General features: G+C 45.8%; 1 protein-coding gene across 4 annotated transcripts in view; it reads right to left on the minus strand.

Annotated features, from left to right (window-relative positions):
* LOC112217934 (RNA-binding protein 25) overlaps positions 1-19,864 on the minus strand; it is a 28,216-nt gene extending 8,352 nt beyond the window's left edge. The window contains exons 1-8 of one of the 4 annotated variants that reach the window (XM_042300981.1): positions 19,707-19,839; positions 18,826-18,849; positions 16,931-17,006; positions 15,802-16,004; positions 13,257-13,329; positions 9,861-10,030; positions 9,201-9,389; positions 5,528-5,614 (exon numbers count right to left, since the gene is read on the minus strand). In XM_042300981.1, the coding sequence (XP_042156915.1) occupies positions 5,528-5,614; positions 9,201-9,389; positions 9,861-10,030; positions 13,257-13,329; positions 15,802-16,004; positions 16,931-17,006 (798 nt within the window). In that variant the 5' untranslated portion in view covers positions 18,826-18,849; positions 19,707-19,839. Of the gene's footprint in view, positions 1-5,527; positions 5,615-9,200; positions 9,390-9,860; positions 10,031-13,256; positions 13,330-15,801; positions 16,005-16,930; positions 17,007-18,825; positions 18,850-19,706 lie in introns of all 4 variants that reach the window. The other 3 variants (XM_042300983.1, XM_042300982.1, XM_042300980.1) reach the window with 3 other exon arrangements.
* Positions 19,865-22,548: the final 2,684 nt, after the last annotated feature.

The raw sequence follows: 22,548 nt of genomic DNA on the forward strand, positions 1-22,548 counted from the left end.
GTATGGCAGGGCTAAGAGTTTATGGGAAAACAGGTGCTGTATGGCAGGGCTAAGAGTTTATGGGAAAACAGGTGCTGTATGGCAGGGCTAAGAGTTTATGGGAAAACGGGAAAACAACAAGCGGTCCCTTGTCACAAGACCCAGTACTTATTTGTCCTTGTCTAATTATTGTATTTCTTTTCCCCAGACTACCTTGTGGGCCAAATCAAAAATCTGTCTTGGGGCCAGATGCAGACCTCTGATTGTACTATAATTGTTAAGCAGGGTGTCTTACGAGCTAACTAGAGACACTGGAAACCACTGAGGTCAAAGAAGACATCTTGTTGGCCATGTCAAACATCACAGGCATTCACAACTAGAAAAAGCCCCTGCTTGAGAGACGATGCTTTTTCTCCGCAAAGTCAAGTGTCCTTATTACAGGAGAAACAGAAAGAAAAAGCCTCAATCCTTTTGTTCAACTAGTTGTTGGTGACTTACAGGTGTGGAACTACGGAGTTCAGCTCTTCGCTGCCCCTACAAGCCTATACCAGTTAGGCCTGGGAGGAAACGCAGGTCAAACGGTCCACAAACGAAACATCATGAGATTCTCTCACTTCTTTCTCAAGCAAATCATCAAAAAACAACCATTAACTTCAAAATGGGGGCACATTGCTAAAAACAAAGCTGTGAAAAATCCTGGTACATCTTTTTACATACTGTAGTTATATCACATTTTTTGTACAGGTAAATTAAGTTGTAGAGACTCTTACCCCTGCTTCAGTCTTCGGTAGTCCTCCCGTGACTCACTTTCCCAGACACACTCAGACATCCTTCCCTCCTAGCAGCTACACCCATGGCTCCCCATGAACTCTGAACTGATTTACAGCTACAATTACAAGCCACACATTCTGAATGCATTGTGTTTCTCATGTATGTGTCAGGTTGAGACCACAGGATTCCGATAGCTGTCTGCTCTTGTTGGAAAGACATAAAAACAATCCATTGGTCCATAATGAACAACAGAAGGTTGTCCTGATCAGAACTGCAGAGCCATGGATCTAGCGCAGCTTAAGACCAAAACAATAGGAAGAAGGAGAGAGGGGTGTGCGGGGTAGAGAAAGAGAGGGGTGTGCGGGGTATAGAAGAGAGAGGGGAGTGCGGGGTGAAGAGAAGAGAGAGGGGTGTGCGGGGTGGAGAAGAGAGAGGGGTGTGCGGGGGTGAAGAGAAGAGAGAGGGGGTGTGGGGTGGAGAAAGAGAGGGGAGTGCGGGGTGGAGAAGAGAGAGGGGAGTGCGGGGGTGAAGAGAAGAGAGAGCGGGGTGGAGCAGAGAGAGGTGCGTGCGGGGTGGAGAAGAGAGAGGGGTGGAGAAGTGTGCGGGGTGGAGAAGAGGGGAGTGCGCGGGGTGGAGAAGAGAGGGGAGTGTGCGCGGGGTGGAGAGAAGAGAGGGGAGTGTGCGCGGGGTGGAGAAGAGAGAGGGGTGGAGAAGTGTGCGGGGTGGAGAAGAGAGGGGAGTGTGCGGGGTGGAGAAGAGAGGGGAGTGTGCGGGGTGGAGAAGAGAGGGGAGGTGCGGGGGTGGAGAAGAGGGGAGTGTGCGGGGTGGAGAAGAGAGGGGAGTGTGCGGGGTGGAGAAGAGAGGGGAGTGTGCGGGGTGGAGAAGAGAGGGAGTGTGCGGGGTGGAGAAGAGAGTGTGCGGGGTGGAGAGAGGGGGAGTGTGCGGGGTGGAGAAGAGAGGGGAGTGTGCGGGGTGGAGAAGAGAGGGGAGTGTGCGGGGTGGAGAAGAGAGGGGAGTGTGCGGGGTGGAGAAGAGAGGGGAGTGTGCGGGGTGGAGAAAGAGGGGAGTGTGCGGGGTGAGAGAAGAGGGTGTGGGAGGGAGAGATGGAGAAGAGAGAGAGTGTGGGAGGGAGATGGAGAAGAGAGGTGTAGGGGGAAGATGGAGAAGAGAGAGGTGTAGGGGGAGATGGAGAAGAGAGGTGTAGGGGGAGATGGAGAAGAGGTGTGGGGGGGGAGATGGAGAAGAGGTGTGGGGGAGAGATGGAGAAGAGAGGGTGTGGGGGAGAGATGGAGAAGAGAGAGGTGTGGGGGAGAGATGGAGAAGAGAGAGAGGTGTGGGGGAGAGATGGAGAAGAGGAGAGGTGTGGGGGAGATGGAGAAGAGAGAGAGTGTGGGGGGAGATGGAGAAGAGAGAGAGGTGTGCGGGGGGGAGATGGAGAAGAGAGAGAGGTGTGGGGAGATGGAGAAGAGAGAGAGGTGTGCGGGGGGGAGATGGAGAGAGAGAGAGGTGTGGGGGAGATGGAGAAGAGAGGGGTGTGGGGGAGATGGAGAAGAGAGGGGTGTGGGGGGAGATGGAGAAGAGAGGTGGGGGAGATGGAGAAGAGAGGTGGGGGAGATGGAGAAGAGAGGGGAGTGTGGGGGAGATGGAGAAGAGAGAGGTGTGGGGGGAGATGGAGAAGAGAGAGGGTGGGGGGAGATGGAGAAGAGAGAGGTGTGGGGAGATGGAGAAGAGAGATGGGGGAGATGGAGAAGAGAGAGGTGTGTGGGGGGAGATGGAGAAGAGAGAGGTGTGGGAGGGAGAGATGGAGAAGAGAGAGAGGTGTGGGGGGAGAGATGGAGAAGAGAGAGAGGTGTGGGGGGAGATGGAGAAGAGAGAGAGGTGTGTGGGGGGAGATGGAGAAGAGAGGTGTGGGGGGAGAGATGGAGAAGAGAGAGGTGTGGGAGGGAGAGATGGAGAAGAGAGAGAGGTGTGGGAGGGAGATGGAGAGAGAGAGGTGTGGGAGGGAGATGGAGAAGAGAGAGGTGTGGGAGGGAGATGGAGAAGAGAGAGGTGTGGGGGGAGATGGAGAAGAGAGAGGTGTGGGAGGGAGATGGAGAAGAGAGAGAGGTGTGGGAGGGAGATGGAGAAGAGAGGTGTGGGGGAGAGATGGAGAGAGAGAGAGGTGGGGGAGATGGATGGAAGAGAGAGAGGTGTGGGGGGAGATGGAGAAGAGAGAGAGTGTGGGGGGAGATGGAGAAAGAGAGAGGTGGGGGGAGATGGAGAAAGAGAGAGGTGTGGGGGGAGATGGAGAAGAGAGAGGTGTGGGGGGAGATGGAGAAGAGAGAGGTGTGGGGGGAGATGGAGAAGAGAGAGGTGTGGGGGGAGATGGAGAAGAGAGAGGTGTGGGGGGAGATGGAGAAGAGAGGTGGGGGAGATGGAGAAGAGAGGTGGGGGGAGATGGAGAAAGAGAGGTGTGGGGGGGGAGATGGAGAAAGAGAGGTGTGGGGGGGGAGATGGAGAAGAGAGAGAGGTGTGGGGAGATGGAGGAGAGATGGAGATGGAGAAGAGAGAGAGGTGTGGGGGGAGATGAGGAAGAGAGAGAGGTGTGGGAGGGAGGATGGAGAAGAGAGAGAGGTGTGGGAGGGAGATGGAGAAGAGAGAGAGGTGTGGGAGGGAGATGGAGAAGAGAGAGAGGTGTGGGGGGGAGATGGAGAAGAGAGAGAGGTGTGGGGGGGAGATGGAGAAGAGAGAGAGGTGTGGGAGGGGAGATGGAGAAGAGAGAGAGGTGTGGGGGGAGATGGAGAAGAGAGAGGTGTGGGAGGGAGATGGAGAAGAGAGAGGTGTGGGGGGAGATGGAGAAGAGAGGGTGGGGGGGGAGATGGAGAAGAGAGAGAGGTGGGGGGGAGATGGAGAGAGAGAGAGGTGTGGGGGGAGATGGGAGAAGAGAGGTGGGGGGAGATGGAGAAGAGAGAGAGGGTGGGGGGAGATGGAGAAGAGAGAGAGGTGTGGGGGGAGATGGAGAAGAGAGAGAGGTGTGGGGGGAGATGGAGAAGAGAGAGAGGTGTGGGGAGATGGAGTGGGGGAGATGGAGAAGAGAGGTGGGGGGAGATGGAGAAGAGAGAGGGTGGGGGGGAGATGGAGAAGAGAGAGGTGTGGGGGGAGATGGAGAAGAGAGAGGTGTGGGGGGAGATGGAGAAGAGAGGTGTGGGGGGAGATGGAGAAGAGAGGTGGGGGGGGGGGAGATGGAGAAGAGAGGAGGTGGGGGAGATAGAGAAGAGAGGTGGGGGGAGATGGAGAAGAGAGGTGTGGGGGGAGAGAGCAAAGGTACTATGGGCATGGCTGGAAGGAAATGAGTCGTAATCAATCTTGTTCCTGGATCTAATTGGTTAGTCTGTCTTCCTACTTCAACTTACCTTGCTCTGTGTTCTACTGGTGGCAGCTTGGGCATAGAGTCACTAATTAACTGCATGTAGGCCATAGGTACATTACTCTCCCCTCATATATTAACCATAGGCCTTACCATTCACACGTCAGACAACATCTCATTGTGTAGTAGGAGCACCTTTACTGTTGTAAATAATGAACTTTGAAGACAACTCAAATAATGGGCACATGAAAATGAAGAGGGTGAATGGCAATTGGAATCAGGTGGAAAAGGAGACAGACAAGTTAAACAAGGGAGAAAGAAAGAGCTAAAGTAACGGACAGAAAAAACAATGAGAGACAGACAGAGAGACAGAGACACAGAGAGAGAGAGAGAGAGAGAGAGAGAGAGAAGCCCTAACACACACACACACACTCTCATCGACAGGGTGGGTTGGGACTTACCCGACTAGTCTTCAGAACACAGGGTGCTGTGGAGGGGCGCCCCCCCTCCCTGCTATAACAGTGGTTATTGAGTCTCAGTGACTTTCACACACATTATGTAGAATAAACCATTTACAGAGGACTCACACAGGTTCACTGGCCTCTACGGCTTGGGGATAACAAGATAAAATGTTGGAAATCGAATCAGCATGGTTCTCTTTCCCCATGTGGTAAAATAGGAGCAAGACCAATGTCATGTTGACATGTATCTAATGGAAATGGTTGGCTGTGTATTGTTTAGAGGTTCTCCTAAGGTTTCAGTCACCAACGTATGCCAGAGTGCCTGTGCAGTTGCCCCTATGCGAGTCTTCGAGGGGGGGGCGTCCAGTATATGTACAAAATAAAGGAAAGCTCATACTTACATCCTATCCTCGACAACTTTTTCCAAAGCTCTGAGATTCATCTTGCTTTAGTCACCATATGATGTCTATCATAATGGTTGGGTTTAATGAATAGATTAGCTTTAAGGTAACTTTACATTGTCGCCATGCATTTTGTTTGTGTGTGATGAATGACTTATGGATCTAACCATCTATACTGTCACACCTAAATACCCTAATATACACAAATAAGTGTCCCGCCATCACACGAGTCAAATTAGGTTTGAAAACGGTGACAATACTAGAAATCGGACAACTATTCGTGTTGGAACAGACTGTAGATAACATTGAAATTACATGGTAAAAATCCAGATATTTCTACATTTCTGACATTGCCAATTAAATCAGATTTTAGAGCAATGTATGAAATATTTTGGTAGAAAATGTTTACTATTCTCCCATCCTATATTTAGAGTACAATCATGAAAAGGTCTTTGTGCAAGTGTCCACTAGCGGTAAGTGTGAAAACTAAAAGGAGTGTACTACTAGCATGTGCAGCTTCTTTTCCCAAACCTGCAATGTGAGTGAGAGAGATGAATACGGTACTGTACCTTGTGGGTGTCACGGAATTTACTGATCTCTCTGGAAATCAGGTCTCTCTTGTCATCCTCCAACCCGTCAATTGCGTTGATATCCTCCTAAGGGACAATGGGATGCAGGCAGATGGGACATTGTTCAGGGTCATGCTGTCAACTGGGGACCATTTCTTACACAGAACCCAAACCGGCTGCACGCATGCGTCATCGTGCATAAATGTATTTTGTCACCCCTAGACCAAACGCGACACGCAGGTTCAAATATCACAACAAACTGAACCAATTACATTAAATTGGAGACCGGTCGAAAAAGCATGAAACATTTATGGCAATTTAGTTAGCTAGCTAATTTTTCCTATTTAGCTAGCTTGCACTTGCTAGCTAATTTGTCTGGGGATATAAACATTGAGTTGACTTCTATTTTAGCGCCTGGCAACGCAGACGCTTGTTGGCAAGCTGCCTGTTAGCAGTAGTGTAGCCTGCCTGTTAGAATAATATACAGCCTGTTAAATGTATTTTGCACATGCGCCTGTTAGCGTAGTGTAGCCTGCCTGTTAGCGTAGTGTAGCCTGCCTGTTAGCGTAGTGTAGCCTGCCTGTTAGCGTAGTGTAGTCAGCCTGTTAGCGTAGCGTAGTCAGCCTGTTAGCGTAGCGTAGTCAGCCTGTTAGCGTAGCCTCAGCCTGTTAGCGTAGCGTAGTCAGCCAGCCTGTTAGCGTAGCGTAGCCAGCCTGTTAGCGTAGTGTAGCCAGCCTGTTAGCGTAGCGTAGTCAGCCTGTTAGCCTGCCTGTTAGCGTAGTGTAGCCTGCCTGTTAGCGTAGTGTAGCCTGCCTGTTAGCGTAGTGTAGCCTGCCTGTTAGCGTAGTGTAGCCAGCCTGTTAGCGTAGTGTAGCCTGCCTGTTGTTAGCGTCAGCCTGTTAGCGTAGCCTGCCTGTTAGCGTAGTGTAGCCTGCCTGTTAGCGTAGTGTAGCCTGCCTGTTAGCGTAGTGTAGCCTGCCTGTTAGCGTAGTGTAGCCTGCCTGTTAGCGTAGTGTAGCCAGCCTGTTAGCGTAGTGTTGCCAGCCTGTTAGCGTAGTGTTGCCAGCCTGTTAGCGTAGTGTAGCCAGCCCAGCCTGTTAGCGTAGCGTGTAGTCAGCCTGTTAGCGTAGCGTAGTCAGCCTGTTAGCGTAGCGTAGTCAGCCTGTTAGCGTAGCGTAGTCAGCCTGTTAGCGTAGCGTAGTCAGCCTGTTAGCGTAGCGTAGTCAGCCTGTTAGCGTAGCGTAGTCAGCCTGTTAGCGTAGCGTAGTCAGCCTGTTAGCGTAGCGTAGTCAGCCTGTTAGCGTAGCGTAGTCAGCCTGTTAGCGTAGCGTAGTCAGCCTGTTAGCGTAGCGTAGTCAGCCTGTCAGTGTAGCGTAGTCAGCCTGTCAGCGTAGTGTTGCCATTTACACAGATCACACAACCTGAAGAAACACCTAGAGCCGTGGGCCAGTTTCCCAGACACAGATTAAGCTTATTCTTGGTCTAAAAAGCATGCCCCAGGGAGAATCTACATTGAAATAGCTTTTAAATCCAGGACTAGACTTAAGCCCTTTCCAGAGCTTTGTGTATCAGTAAATGTATAATGTGTCCTAATACAATATCACAACCTCAACCAATGCATATCAGGTTACAGAGAACAGATCTGCCTGTTAGCGAGTGATAACAGAGAAAGGAGCCTGCCCCCCAGAGTGATAACAGAGAAAGGAGCCTGCCCCCCCCAGAGTGATAACAGAGAAAGGATCCCCCCCAGAGTGATGCCAGAGAAAGGAGCCAGCCCCCCAGAGTGATAACAGAGAAAGGATGTAGCCCCCCAGAGTGATAACAGAGAAAGGATCCCCCAGAGTGATAACAGAGAAAGGATCCCCCCAGTGATAACAGAGAAAGGAGTCAGCCCCCCAGAGTGATAACAGAGAAAGGATCAGCCTGTTAGCGTAGCCCAGTCAGTGATAACAGAGAAAGGAGTCAGCCCCCCCCCAGAGTGATAACAGAGAAAGGATCAGAGAAAGGATTAACCAGAGTGATAACAGAGAAAGGATCCCCCCACAGATTGATATTCAGAGAAAGCATGCTCCCCCCCAGAGTGATAACAGGAAAGGATCCCCTTTCCAGAGCTTTGATAACAGTAAATGAAATGTGTCCTAATACAATATCACAACCTCAACCAAGAGTGATAACAGAGAAAGGATCCCCCCCCCAGAGTGATAACAGAGAAAGGATCCCCCCCAGAGTGATAACAGAGAAAGGATCCCCCCCCAGAGTGATAACAGAGAAAGGATCCCCCAGAGTGATAACAGAGAAAGGATCCCCCAGAGTGATAACAGAGAAAGGACCCCCCCCAGAGTGATAACAGAGAAAGGATCCCCCCCCAGAGTGATAACAGAGAAAGGATCCCCCCCCCAGAGTGATAACAGAGAAAGGATCCCCCAGAGTGATAACAGAGAAAGGATCCCCCAGAGTGATAACAGAGAAAGGATCCCCCAGAGTGATAACAGAGAAAGGATCCCCCCAGAGTGATAACAGAGAAAGGATCCCCCCAGAGTGATAACAGAGAAAGGATCCCCCCCAGAGTGATAACAGAGAAAGGATCCCCCCCCAGAGTGATAACAGAGAAAGGATCCCCCAGAGTGATAACAGAGAAAGGATAACAGAGAAAGGATCCCCCAGAGTGATAACAGAGAAAGGATCCCCCAGAGTGATAACAGAGAAAGGATCCCCCCCAGAGTGATAACAGAGAAAGGATCCCCCCCCCAGAGTGATAACAGAGAAAGGATCCCCCCCAGAGTGATAACCCCCCAGAGTGATGACAGAGAAAGGATCCCCCAGAGTGATAACAGAGAAAGGATCCCCCCAGAGTGATAACAGAGAAAGGATCCCCCCAGAGTGATAACAGAGAAAGGATCCCCCAGAGTGATAACAGAGAAAGGATCCCCCAGAGTGATAACAGAGAAAGGATCCCCCAGAGTGATAACAGAGAAAGGATCCCCCAGAGTGATAACAGAGAAAGGATCCCCCAGAGTGATAACAGAGAAAGGATCCCCCAGAGTGATAACAGAGAAAGGATCCCCCCAGAGTGATAACAGAGAAAGGATCCCCCAGAGTGATAACAGAGAAAGGATCCCCCAGAGTGATAACAGAGAAAGGATCCCCCAGAGTGATAACAGAGAAAGGATCCCCCAGAGTGATAACAGAGAAAGGATCCCCCAGAGTGATAACAGAGAAAGGATCCCCCAGAGTGATAACAGAGAAAGGATCCCCCAGAGTGATAACAGAGAAAGGATCCCCCCCAGAGTGATAACAGAGAAAGGATCCCCCAGAGTGATGACAGAGAAAGGATCCCCCAGAGTGATAACAGAGAAAGGATCCCCCAGAGTGATAACAGAGAAAGGATCCCCCAGAGTGATAACAGAGAAAGGATCCCCCAGAGTGATAACAGAGAAAGGATCCCCCAGAGTGATAACAGAGAAAGGATCCCCCCAGAGTGATAACAGAGAAAGGATCCCCCAGAGTGATAACAGAGAAAGGATCCCCCCAGAGTGATAACAGAGAAAGGATCCCCCAGAGTGATAACAGAGAAAGGATCCCCCAGAGTGATAACAGAGAAAGGATCCCCCCCCAGAGTGATAACAGAGAAAGGATCCCCCAGAGTGATAACAGAGAAAGGATCTCCACATACCTCCTCCTTTTTCTCTTTCCTTTTCCTGCGTTGCTGAGATTCATCATCATTCAAGGGAGCTTTGAGATCGCTGGCGTACTCTCGGATCAGACCGTCGATGGTGCCCTTAACGAGCTGGTCCCTCATCTGGGTGTCCTTGTCGATCACCTCCTCCTCTTCCTCCTCTTTTCCATCCTCTGCTTCCGCCTTCTATCATAAACACAGAGAGAGTGAGAGAAGGGAGAAAGAAAGAGAAGGCAAAGAGGGCGAGAGAGGTGGGAGGCAGCTTAGTATTATAAGTCAACTCAGCCTAACTAGTTGAAATTGAATTACAAGGGGCTGTTGTGTTCCAGGCCTTTCAGCACAGAGTTGCCCATTAATTTAGGCAGCCCTGCTTCCTAGTGCTTGGTCCATCTTAGCCTCCACTAGATTACACTGTCATTCAGATTGCAAGCAATGTTCCCCTCTCCCCTCTCTATGTGTTAATTCGTTGTTGATAACATAGAAATAGAATGAATGGGGAAGACTGTTCTATCCATTCTATTTTGGATGAGCGATATATTTGATCTGTCGATTCTGTTTACTGTGGCAGCACCATTCTACTAAATCTACTTCTAGTTATATGTAAATATACTGGCGTATAAAAGGTGATTCTGATTCCAGCGTGTCCCCACTCCCCACCCCGTTGCCGTTGGTGCTACTCTTCTTCTTGGCCTTCCACTCGTCCAGCTGGGCCTTGGTCTTGGCATCCACCTTCACCAGCAGCTTCTTCTCCCCGATCTGCAGCTCGTGGAGCAGTCGCAGGGCCCGCAGCGTCGACTCTGGTTCCTTGTACTCACAGAATCCAAAAGCTGGAGAGAATAGAGGAGACAGGAGGGGTGACACAGTGTTTATCACACAACAGCGTGGATTCACCACCAGGGATCAGTGACAGTAGTGTAGTTGGCAGGGCCTACCCTGTATACATTTTAAAATAACAAATGAAAAAACTAAAATAAATTGTCAATAATTTGGTCATCTTTTCTGCAAGATAAAGTTGATTTCTGAACTAGTACTTACTTCCCAAATTGGCAGCCTTGCTGTGTGCATTTCCCCCGCCCTTCAAACTCAATGCAAGGCATTGACAGGACTTGTGCATGCATGTTTCTACCATACACACTGAAAGGCAGGCCGAGAGCTTTGCTGCTTTTCATGTGTCAGTATGTCCCATTCATTTTTATTGCAAAAAAAAGGTAATGGGATAGACAGGGCTCGCTCCTGCCTGTGGAAATCACATGACAACTGCCAAAGGCAGTTACATTCAATTTACTGTCAGCTAAAATAATCTGATCAGGACAGCTAACGTATTACATCTGAAACAGTGTTCAACGTTGGATTTTCTAGTGAAACGGGGTGATATGGGATGGAAGACTAACACCTGAGCTGAGGGAACTACATCAAAGGGAAGGGACAGAAAATAACATGAGTGGTATCAACAGAAAGACTGGCTCTGTGGCTTCACTGCGTGCAGCCGACTCTACTGCTTCCAAATGCCTGCTGTTCTCCACCACCAGTTACTGCGATTTGCATATAGCACTCAACAAGCATGAGAAATCTACATCTCACATCCAAATCCAGATAGCTCTTAAGACATTAGGCAGCTCACGGATAGATCTGACATTGATTGAACATGAATATGCACAATGTAAAGTTAAAGAGAACCAGGTTTTGAAAGACCTAGCTAATTAATGCTACATCATGCTACCTAGGTAAACAGGAGTTGGCATTTCGTGGCAACGACAAGAGTGCCAGCTCATCAAACAGGCCCAGGGACAACTATGTGGAACTATTACAGGCCTTTGCTGAAAAACATTTAACAGGTAGCAACACACATGCTTCAAGAGGGCCACCATTGTTCCTGTTCCCAAGAAAGCTAAAGTAACTGAGCTAAACGACTACCGCCCCGTAGCACTCACATCCGTCATCATGAAGTGCTTTGAGAGACTAGTCAAGGACCATATCACCTCCACCCTACCTGACACCCTAGACCCACTCCAATTTGCTTACCGCCCAAATAGGTCCACAGACGATGCAATCTCAACCACACTGCACACTGCCCTAACCCATCTGGACAAGAGGAATACCTATGTGAGAATGCTGTTCATCGACTACAGCTCAGCATTCAACACCATAGTACCCTCCAAGCTCGTAATCAAGCTCGAGACCCTGGGTCTCGACCCCACCCTGTGCAACTGGGTACTGGACTTCCTGACGGGCCGCCCCCAGGTGGTGAGGGTAGGCATCAACATCTCCTCCCCGCTGATCCTCAACACTGGGGCCCCACAAGGGTGCGTTCTGAGCCCTCTCCTGTACTCCCTGTTCACCCACGACTGCGTGGCCACGCACGCCTCCAACTCAATCATCAAGTTTGCGGACGACACAACAGTGGTAGGCTTGATTACCAACAACGACGAGACGGCCTACAGGGAGGAGGTGAGGGCCCTCGGAGTGTGGTGTCAGGAAAATAACCTCACACTCAACGTCAACAAAACTAAGGAGATGATTGTGGACTTCAGGAAACAGCAGAGGGAACACCCCCTAGCCACATCGATGGAACAGTAGTGGAGAGGGTAGCAAGTTTTAAGTTCCTCGGCATACACATCACAGACAAACTGAATTGGTCCACTCACACAGACAGCATCGTGAAGAAGGCGCAGCAGCGCCTCTTCAACCTCAGGAGGCTGAAGAAATTCGGCTTGTCACCAAAAGCACTCACAAACTTCTACAGATGCACAATCGAGAGCATCCTGGCGGGCTGTATCTGCTAACCATGTGTATGTGACAAATAACATTTGATTTGATTTGAACACATTTAAAGACTGCCATCATGTTTGCTTTTTGCTCATGACCTATGATGGAATTTTCAGTAAAACTGACGCGCTGTTCCGGGTTCTGCACAACAAAGTGATGGATGCGTGTGTGTCTGCCATACCCATATAAAAGACACAAAGAAACAACAAACAGCAGTGGCAAGATGTTCATAGTTTCTATGAGCGATTTGACCATAAATGCAATGAACTGGGCCTGGCAGAAACTCCCGATCAGAGTAGAGGGCGAATCTACTTCAACATACTAGACAATATCAATGTTCAGATGAGAGCCAGGTTTGACCACTTTGGTGAACTTCATTTCCTTGGCTTAGTGGACTACACTAAATAAAATGCTCATCAAAATACTGAAAGTACTTTGACTTCGTTAGACTTGAGGCCGATCATGTCAGATTGTACAGTTCACAAATTATAGGAGACAAATCAACTGGACAGCTCCTTTTTGTTCCAGCATGACCTGACACAGAAGGTCCCCGAGGCGACAAAGTTACTGCAGCTGGTCCTCACTATATCAGCCACAATAGCAGAGGTCATTTTCTGCACTGAAACGTGTAAAGACATAGTCGAAACCGGACCGATCAAGGATGACTCTCATCCCTTGCCATCATCTCCTTTTAAAACTGACGGCCAACAGTGAGGAGATAGACAGACGGGCTGTTTACAAGTGTTTATTTAAGTAGCACCATCTACTATGATAACATGTCTGTTGTGTTAGTACACATCTCAGATCAGTAGTGCTGACTACTGGGCATGCTGGGTCGCTCTCTGCGGTTCTGAAAGTTGCCTGTTTGTGCAGGGCAGGCAGTTGCGTGGGGCACAAGCTATTAGGGCCTGTGAATGTTTCTAATGGTTGGCCACCTACCTACTGCTGTTTGGTGGTTATCTTTGTGATCTTGTCATACCGATAAACACCGTAGCAAAAATACGCTTGATGAGTGTGTGTGTGTGTGTGTGTGTGTGTGTGTGTGTGTGTGTGTGAGATGAGGACCGGGGAATTAAGGAATAGCTTTGTCAGAGTCGTGTTCATTAAAATTCAAAAGAGTCTTTATCGGGCGAGGCCACTGTCACACCCTGTTTCAGTCGGTTTCCTTATAATTAGTAGTGCCTAATGAACAGGACCATGCTAAATAGTTGTTGCTTCAGATTGAGAAAGCATGCCGGGGGTGACATTGAACTTACATGGCGGTAGAATATTTCACAAATGTTGTACCTGTTCTGTTTTTACCTTGAAGTTTTCCAGAGGCTCCTTGGACTCGCTTCCAGCTTAGGACCAGGCCACATTTCTGAAAACGGAAACATTTCTTTATGACATGGACCCACTGAAGAAGATGGTTTACATTTATATCATAGAGTATCAGGTGCAGTGGTGTAAAGTACTTCAGTAAACATACTTTAAAGTACTACTTAAGTAGTTTTTGGGGGTATCTATACTTTACTATGAATATTTTCCCCAACTTCTGTTTTCTTTAGGAATGTAGTAAAGTAATGTACTTTTTACTCCATACATTTTCCATGACACCCGAAAGTACTCGTTACATTTTGACAGGAAAATGGTCCAATTCACACACTTATCAAGAGAATATCCCTGGTCATCCCTACTGCCTCTGATCTGGCTGACTCATTAAAACACAAATGCTTGGTTTTATAAATTATGTCTGAGTGTTGGAGTGTGCCCCTGGCTATCTGTCAACAAAAAAATACAAGAAAAGTGTGCCGTCTGGTTTGCTTTATATAAGACATTAGAAACTGATTAATACTTTTGATACTTAAGTACATTTGAGAAATTCCATTTACTTTCAATACTTAAGTATATTTAAAACTAAACACTTAAGAATTTTACTCAAGTAGGATTTTACTGGGTGACTTTTACTTGAGTCATTTTCTATTAAAGAGATCTTTACTTTTACTCAAGTTTGACAATTTAGTACTTTTTCCACCACTGATCAGGTGAAAACCAGAAAAAAATTGAAATAAAATATTTGGCCAAAAGATAAACATCTTTTACATATCAGTTGAACCCCAAAGGCCAACTGAACCTTCATACACATACCGAAAACAAGAAAACCTCTCAAAACAACTGTCCTGATTTGAATTGTCTATTTGAGAACTGTATTGTACTAATATGATGTGTGACTAAAGACATTATCCGTATCCGGATACCCATAACAGTGTCCTAAACAATAGGCTGTCGAGTATAACTTTATTTTTTATATAACGTTTTATAGTATGTGACATTTCGAAAATTTAGTATGCTTTAAATGCACAGATGTCATACTAATTTCAGGCTTTTCATATAGTATGAATGAACTGTAAAATTTTGGGGAATTTCTCACTCACAGTGCATTCAAACTGAATAAAAGGACAGCTGAGATTTGATATTTATTTGAAAGTAAATATCTACATATATATATATAATATTTTTTTTAAATAAACTAATTGAAGATGCAGAAATAGTTTCCTGCAGTTCTATCCTTAATCTTTGAAAACAGATTTTTATTTACAGCCTGCAGTGCCTTTACTTTAGCTAACATTAGCTATGTACTTTAGCAGGACTTGAAGTTAGCTGGATACCTGAAAATCTTGCTGTTGTTGAATGACAACTTCATATTTAACCTAGCTAAGACAGTTAGACTATCCTTTCCGGGTTAAAAAAAACTGAGTGTGCAAAACATTATTAAGGACCCCTGTTCGTTCCATGAGAGGCTAACCAGGTGAACAGGTGAAAGTTATGATCCCTTATTGATGGCACTTGTTAAATCCACTTCAGTCAACATAGATGAAGGGAAGGAGACAAGTTAAAGAAGATTTTAAAGTCTTGACACACGGGTTGTGTATGTGTGCCATTCAGAGGGTGAATGGGCAAGACAAAAGATTTAAGTGCCTTTGAACTAGGTATTGTAGTAGGTGCCAGGCGCACCGCTTTGTGTCAAGAACTGCAACGCTGCTGGGTTTTTCACGCTCAACAGTTTCCTGTGTGTATCAAGAATGGTCCACCACCGAAAGGACATCCAGCCAACTTGACACAACTGTGGGAAGCATTGGAGTCAACGTGGGCCAGCATCCCTGTGGAACGCTTGACACCTCATGGAGTCCATGCCCTGACAATTTGAGGCTTCTAAACACACTTTTTTTTTAAAAACATGTTACAGATTCTATTTTTGGAAACAGAAAACTTTATGGAAATCAAATGTTTCTTCGATGAGAAAATGTGCAGAACGTTGAACAAAATCCATCTGGGTCCATCTTTTCCCACTGGGCTTTCACATCACCATATTTGGTAGTGAGTGGAAACGCCAACCGGATGCTTCACATTTATACACCTGGTGAAATGTCTGGTTCATTGTTCTTGCTGTGGTAGTATGCCAAGGCCATGGCATACTGTATATTTCTTACTAAACATTGTCATAAATAGTATGCGACGATGAGTACATGGTATAAAGTTTTAGTATGTTTTATTTGATTTATTTTACCTTTATTTAACTAGGCAAGTCAGTTAAGAACAAATTCTTATTTTCAATGACGGCCTAGTGGGTTAACTGCCTGTTCAGGGGCAGAACGACAGATTTGTACCTTGTCAGCTCTGGGGTTTGAACTTGCAACCTTCCGGTTACTAGTCCAACGCTCTAACCACTTGGCTACACTACCGCCCCGTAGTTCGCTAGTTTGGTTATTGGGACATGATCACCGTCTATAGCCTAAATAAAAGGTTGCTTGTCTCTTTCCAATATGACTACATGCAAGTTCCATTTCCTCACCGCCAGCAACTTTCGAATCAGCATGTCCGAGGCCTTCTCCGAGATGTTTCCTACAAACACTGTGGTGGTGGGGCCGTTGTTCTCATCCAGGGGAGCTTCCTTCCTGGGGGCCGCGGGCTTACTGACAACGGGCATGGAGGTGGGTACCAGGACTGTGGGGTTCTGGGTCATGATGCCCATGTGGACTGGTATCATTGGGGTACCTAGAAAAATGATAAACCAGATTTATTTATACAATATATTTGGATTAAAGGAAAATTCAAATCAAAAACGATCTGTAGGTATTTGTTTTATTAGTCCGCTGTTGATACACTCCTGAAATGTTTTGCATATCAGCAATCAAGTTATATAACCAAGATATATAACTTTCAAAATACAGGAAGTGTCACAGTATTGCTGCATTCGTAACCAAGTGGGAAGTGGGAATTTACCACCACAGAGTTAGATAGAGAACTATAGATGGATAAAACCTGTTTTGGCATGGGCATGGTCAAAGGGCTTCATCATTTTAAGGTAGTCAACTGGGTGGGACTTCCTATGGGTGAAGGAAGGATCACATGATTCTATCCGGGTCATCAAGCCAATGAATTACAGTGCCTTCAGAAAGTATTCACACCCCTTCACCTTTTACACATTTTGTTGTGTTACAAAGTTGGATTGAAATGGATTTGACGTGGGTTTTTTTTGTCCATGATCTACACACAAAACTGTAATGTCAAAGTGGAAGAAAAATTGCACGCCCAATTTTTCAGTTTTTGATTTGTTAAAAAAGTTTGAAATATCCAATAAATGTCGTTCCACTTCATGATTGTGTCCCACTTGTTGTTGATTCTTCACAAAAAAATACAGTTTTATATCTGTATGTTTGAAGCCTGAAATGTGGCAAAAGGTCGCAAAGTTCAAGGGGGCCGAATACTTTCGCAAGGCACTGTATGTTTACCACATACGACTGGGAAAAATCCATTTGAACGGCCCTCCAACTGGTAATCACTAGTGGGAAACTCATCCATTATATTAATGCGTATTATATATCCTTTACAAATCAGAGGCCTGTTCACAATGTACTAACTAGCTGTATAATTGACATAGACAGGCCCATAGGATAGGACCTCCGTCTGTGATGACTCACCTGAAGGAAAACCAGAGAACTGTGGAGGGGGGATCCCCGGTGGCAACAGGGGTCGGTTGAGATGAGGGAACGACATCTTGTGGAAACCACCCACATAAAACATTGGACCAAAGTAAACAGTCAGAACAGTCATAAGAGAGTAGTGGACACAACAGTAAACAACTCTCCAGTCCAAACAGGATGACTGGTATAGCGAGTGATTTCAGGCCTAAATAAAAGCCTAATGAAGTTACTGATACCTCTGACCAAGTTACCTAGTCTTCCTAGCGCCATAAGATACCGTCATGAATTAACATGGATTGTCAACGGAGACACGTTTTTTCCCCCCTAAGGCATTGAACTGTCAACGCGTTCACGTCACACGTCAGTTTATTATGAAATAGCTCACCATGAACACCAACATGTATACGATGCTTTTTAAATATATATTTTTTAATTGGAAGAGTAATCTAATCAATTGAATTTGTCAATCTAGCTAAAATAGGCCTATCACCCCTTTAAAAATATAGATTAGGCTGGACGGTTTGCAGCCTGACACTATTACTGTGTAGATACTGTATAGGACTCTTTCTGAAATCAACATGGACACGAGGTTTATTGGAGCTCTATTTAGGTTTACAGATGTAATCACTGTCACCATGCTCCTTAGGCTAAATGCTATCAATTTTTTGTGGAGGGTTTGATGTGTTATGGTTAAAAACATGGCTTGAATTGGGGGGGGTATGTGAGAATTTAACAATTAATATAGAAGGGCAAAAAAACACATAGGCTACCCCTTGCTCACTTATACACCGAGTATACAAAACATTAAGGACCTCTGCCCATGGCAGACTGACCAGGTGAATCCAGGTGAAAGTTATGATCCCTTATTGATGTCACTTGTTAGATCCACTTCAAATCAGTGAAGATGAAGGGGAGGCGATGACTTAAAAATCTCTTTCATCTTTGAGACATGGATTGTGTATGTGTGCCATTCAGTGGGTGAATGGGCAAGACAAAAGATTGAAGTGCCTTTGAACTAGGTATTGTAGTAGGTACACCGCTGTGTGTCAAGAACTGCAACGCTGCTGGGTTTTTCACGCTCAACAGTTTCCTGTGTGTATCAAGAATGGTCCACCACCGAAAGGACATCCAGCCAACTTGACACAACTGTGGGAAGCATTGGAGTCAACGTGGGCCAGCATCCCTGTGAAAGGCTTTCGCCACCTTGTGGAGTCCATGCCCTGACAATTTGAGTCTGTTCTGAGGACAAAAAGGGGGGGTGCAACTCAATATTAACTCTGCGAGGCTTTCTGCAGTCACTAACCAATTGAATGTCTTGCTCAACACGAGTTCACGCCACGGTAGACCTATAAAGCAAGTGTTATTATTCCACGGAAAATATGGTTGTTTTAAATGCTCCGGAATTGAGAAGATTAGTGGTCGCCTATGCCTATAACAAAATACCAAAAAGATAGAAGCAGTACGGGTCTATCCATAGACAAAACACCTTAACAGAAGAACACATTTTTTTACTTTCAGGATGGGGGAAACGCATTTAATCTGGCTATTAAGTTCAGTGCAGTTGCTTTCTTACGCATAACCTATAGGCTAAACGGAACCGAAAATATCCCCGCCTATTGTGATCGCGTAATGACAAATCCTGAACATTTTGGCTTTATTGATCCTTGATTAACAGATTTGATACACACAAAGGCCTAGATTGATCCTTGATTAAGCCTACAGATTTGATACACACAAAGGCCTAGATTGATCCTTGATTAAGCCTACAGATTTGATACACAATATCTTGAGATAAACTACAACTCCCTACTACTGATTTAACAGGCCAATACTCAGTTATCGCAGAAAACGTGGTAATCAACTACAATGACCATAATCCATTGCGTGCTTACTTGTCCAGTCTGTTTCTTTTACACCTGTTATGTTAGGTTAGTGTGGGGCAGACACAGAGGAGAGAGATAGAAGTTACTTGTCAAGGCATCACTACCAGAAAATACATGATCTAAGTGACTGATAGTTTTGACTGCTGAATGCCAACTATGCCTTATTGACTTATAACTACTAATGATTGTGTCAGACAGCAGCTCTATAGAGATGAGATGGCTTGGAATTAAATAATAAAGTCATCAAATAAAACTAATGTAATATGCACAACTGAAATATTTTATTAAAGTAACGTTAATGTTAATAAATTGAAGTTAAGTGACCCAGTAAAGGACAGTCATGGGACTTTAATAGTTTTATTATGTGTTGCTACAGCATTCAACCCATGTAATGTAGTGCATTTAATGTTTAATGATTTTTTTTATTTTTTAAACAGTGAATATTGTTTTATAATCGAACCGAACTCAAAAAGCACTAATCGCTAAGCACTATTGGCTGTATAATATGTCAGCTGACAACTATTCATATCTAAAATTCCAACCGTGTCGTGTGTGTGGTTGAGAAGCCAGGCCTGGTACTAGCTATCTGGCTAACTACATATGAAAGACAAATCACCTTCACGTTGGCATTGGTTATATTGTCGTTAGGGTCAGCTATAGCCAACCTACCCTAATTATTCTCGCTAGCTAGGCAAGTAATGTTAGAGGGTTTTGCCCTCCACAACAGAACAAGTCTGACAAGGTTAGCTGCGGCTGTTGTAGTTAGCGGATACGCTGGCTAACTACCGGGAAACCATTCGCAATGTTTGAGTTAGCTAGCTACCTACCTACCGTTGATAAAACTCAGACAATATGGTGAAAAAGTAACTACTGAATCAGATTTGACGTACCCCAACACGTCGGTTTATCGATTATTGAGGGCGACTCTTCACTTCTGTGTAGCTACCTCCGGTCAGATGCATCGAGGTATGGCTAGCTGACTGCGATACAGAAATCCGCAAAAAGGCAGCTCACGCAGCATAGTCACTAGTTACCACAGCCACAAAGTATTAAACCCCGCCCATTTTTACAATGCATCTTCTTATTCGGTGGAGTTTATCGGAGATTGGCGTTCAACGTTATGGAGTTTTTTTTTTATGTGTTTTTTTTATTTATTTTTTTACAATGTATCTTCTTAAAATGTGATTTTTAGATCTAACCGTAACCACATTGTTAACCTTGAATTAAGACCAAAAAGCAAATGTTTGTTTCCAACTTTGTGGCTGTGCTATCTAGTGGAAACAACAACAGAGATGTACATTTTTAGCAAAGGAATATTAGATTTGTCGATTCGGAAGCCATGTTTTCAACGTCCAGTTCACAGATATTTCACCGGATGAATACATTGGAAGCACCCTCTTGGCGTTTCCAATCACAAGCAAATGTGGTAGCGAGAGGAAGCCCAGTGGCCGGCAGTGGGATAAAATTGAGCGAGATTAATTTTGGCCGACATTCTGACAATTTTCTCATCGATGAGAAAACATTTGATCTCAATACAGTTTTCTGTTCTCAAAACTATCATGTGTTATGAACAGAGTGAACTAGGTTTTGTAGACTTTGCCCTTTGCTCAACGTTTTTTTTTAATCGCGTTGTTTAGGAGTGCAAAGGCGAATTTAGTTATTGCACGTCATGCTTAATTTGTTTACGGACAAGTGTTGGAGTAACTGGATGAGAAATGGCTTGTGAGTCTTAATGACGGCTGGGGAACCAGGATTGACCCAGTAACTGGAAATGAATATGCTCTTTCAATGGCAGGCAGATGTAGTTGGGAGGTTTTGGAGGAATCTATAGTGGGTAGTGATCACTATCCTATCATGGGGGAGGAAGAATCAGTAGGAGTTGAGTGAACAGGAGCTGTCTCAGGTAGATCTTAATTTAGATATAGAAACAGTAGATTATGGAATAATAGGAGCAATAGTAGGGACCTCAAGGCAGGTGATTCCTATGGGTACATAGGGGAGAAAGAGTAACGTAGTCCCTTGGTGGAGTGAAGGGTGTAGAGAAGCAGTGAAGACTAGAAACAGCGCTTTCAGAATGTTGATAAGGTCCCATAATTACCAGCACCTGATTCAGTATAAACAAGCACAAGCAGTAGTAAGGAGGATCATTAGGACAGCTAAGAGGGAGTATTGGCACTGGTTCTGTGGAAACATAGGCAGGACCACTCCTGTGGGAGAGGTATGGGGGATGATTAAAAGGATGAGTGGGGTCAGAAGAGATTGGGATCTCCTTGTGCTGAAAAGTGGGGGGATTGTTGTAGTGAGAGATGTGGAGAAGGCAGAGATGTCAGCCCAGGTAGGGCTGAGCTCTAGCCCAGGAAGGTGCACAGCTCTAATAATCTGACAGAACAGGGGCAGCATGGGGGAGAGAGAGGGTCAGAGGAGAACATCCAGGGTTGCTGGATCAGAAAGAGATGGTGGGGGAGAGAGAGGGTCAGAGGAGAACATCTGGGGTTGCTGGATCAGAAAGAGATGGTGGGGGATACATTGAATGGCCCTTTTACGTTGGCTGAGATGAAGAGTGCATTAGCTAAAGCTGGGGTAACATTTTTTTCCCCCTTTATTTAACTAGGCAAGTCAGTTAAGAACAAAGTCTTATTTTCATTGACGGCCTCAGAACAGTGGGTTAACTGCCTTGTCCAGGGGCAGAACGACTGTGTTTTTTTCTAGAAGGAAGGTTGTGGAGGAAATATACCTGAAGCTGAATGGAAGGAATCTGGAGAGGGTGGGAGGGGTTTAGGTTTCTGGCCGTTTGGTTTGACACTCGATTGACATGGGCGGAGCATATTAACAGAGTCGTTGTCAAAGCAAGGAAAATATTGGATGTGATGCTTTGCTTGTCAGGAATGGAGAGGTGTTAAAAATGTTATATATAGCGCTGTTAAATCATCATTGGATTATGGAAGTATAGCATATGGATCATAAAGCTAGATGTTATCCAGTCCCAAGCCCTAAGAATATGTTGTGGAGCCCTCAGGACCTCCCGGTGGCAGCGATGCAGGTAGTGTTGGGAGAGATGTCGGTTAAGACAACAGCTAGCCATGACATATTGGGTAAATCTACAATCTACAAGGACATCCTACAAAAAGGTGCTCCTAGAGTGTTGGGAACATGGACGAAATCTGAATACAAGCTTTGGTTGGATAGGCAATTGCATGGCGAGAGAGATGGGGTTGTTTGGGAGGGAGTTTAGTCCCTCTGTGCTTCTTCCTGCTGTAACATTGGTTTCTCCCTCAACCACCGATAGATCTATGGTTGCTTGAGAGGGTAAGAGATGTTGAGGAAGGAGTAGATTCAGTTGTAAGTGAACACTTAATAACACAATACTATGCTCTCTTTAATAAATTCACAGATGGATCTAAGGACCCCAAAACAGGGAGGGCAGGAGCAGATTTTAGTGTTCCTGAGTTTAAGGTGGCAGCGACAAAAAGAGCTACAGATCATTTATCTGTTTACCCAATGGAGTTGTTGGCCATACTATTGACTGCAGTGTGTGTGGAGGAGGTGAGGCCAGACAGGGTAGTCATCTGCTCTGACTCCTGTGCAGCACTGATGAACTTAAATTCATTTCTGTCTCAGAACAGACAGAATGTATTGTATGAGGTTTTGCAGTGCTTGTATAGGGTGAAACAGATGGGGGTATTTGTGATGTTCCTCTGGGTACCAGCTCATGTGGGAGTAGAGGGGAATGAG

Source organism: Oncorhynchus tshawytscha, linkage group LG18, assembly GCF_018296145.1.
Source record: "Oncorhynchus tshawytscha isolate Ot180627B linkage group LG18, Otsh_v2.0, whole genome shotgun sequence".
Classification (NCBI taxonomy): Eukaryota; Metazoa; Chordata; class Actinopteri; order Salmoniformes; family Salmonidae; genus Oncorhynchus; species Oncorhynchus tshawytscha.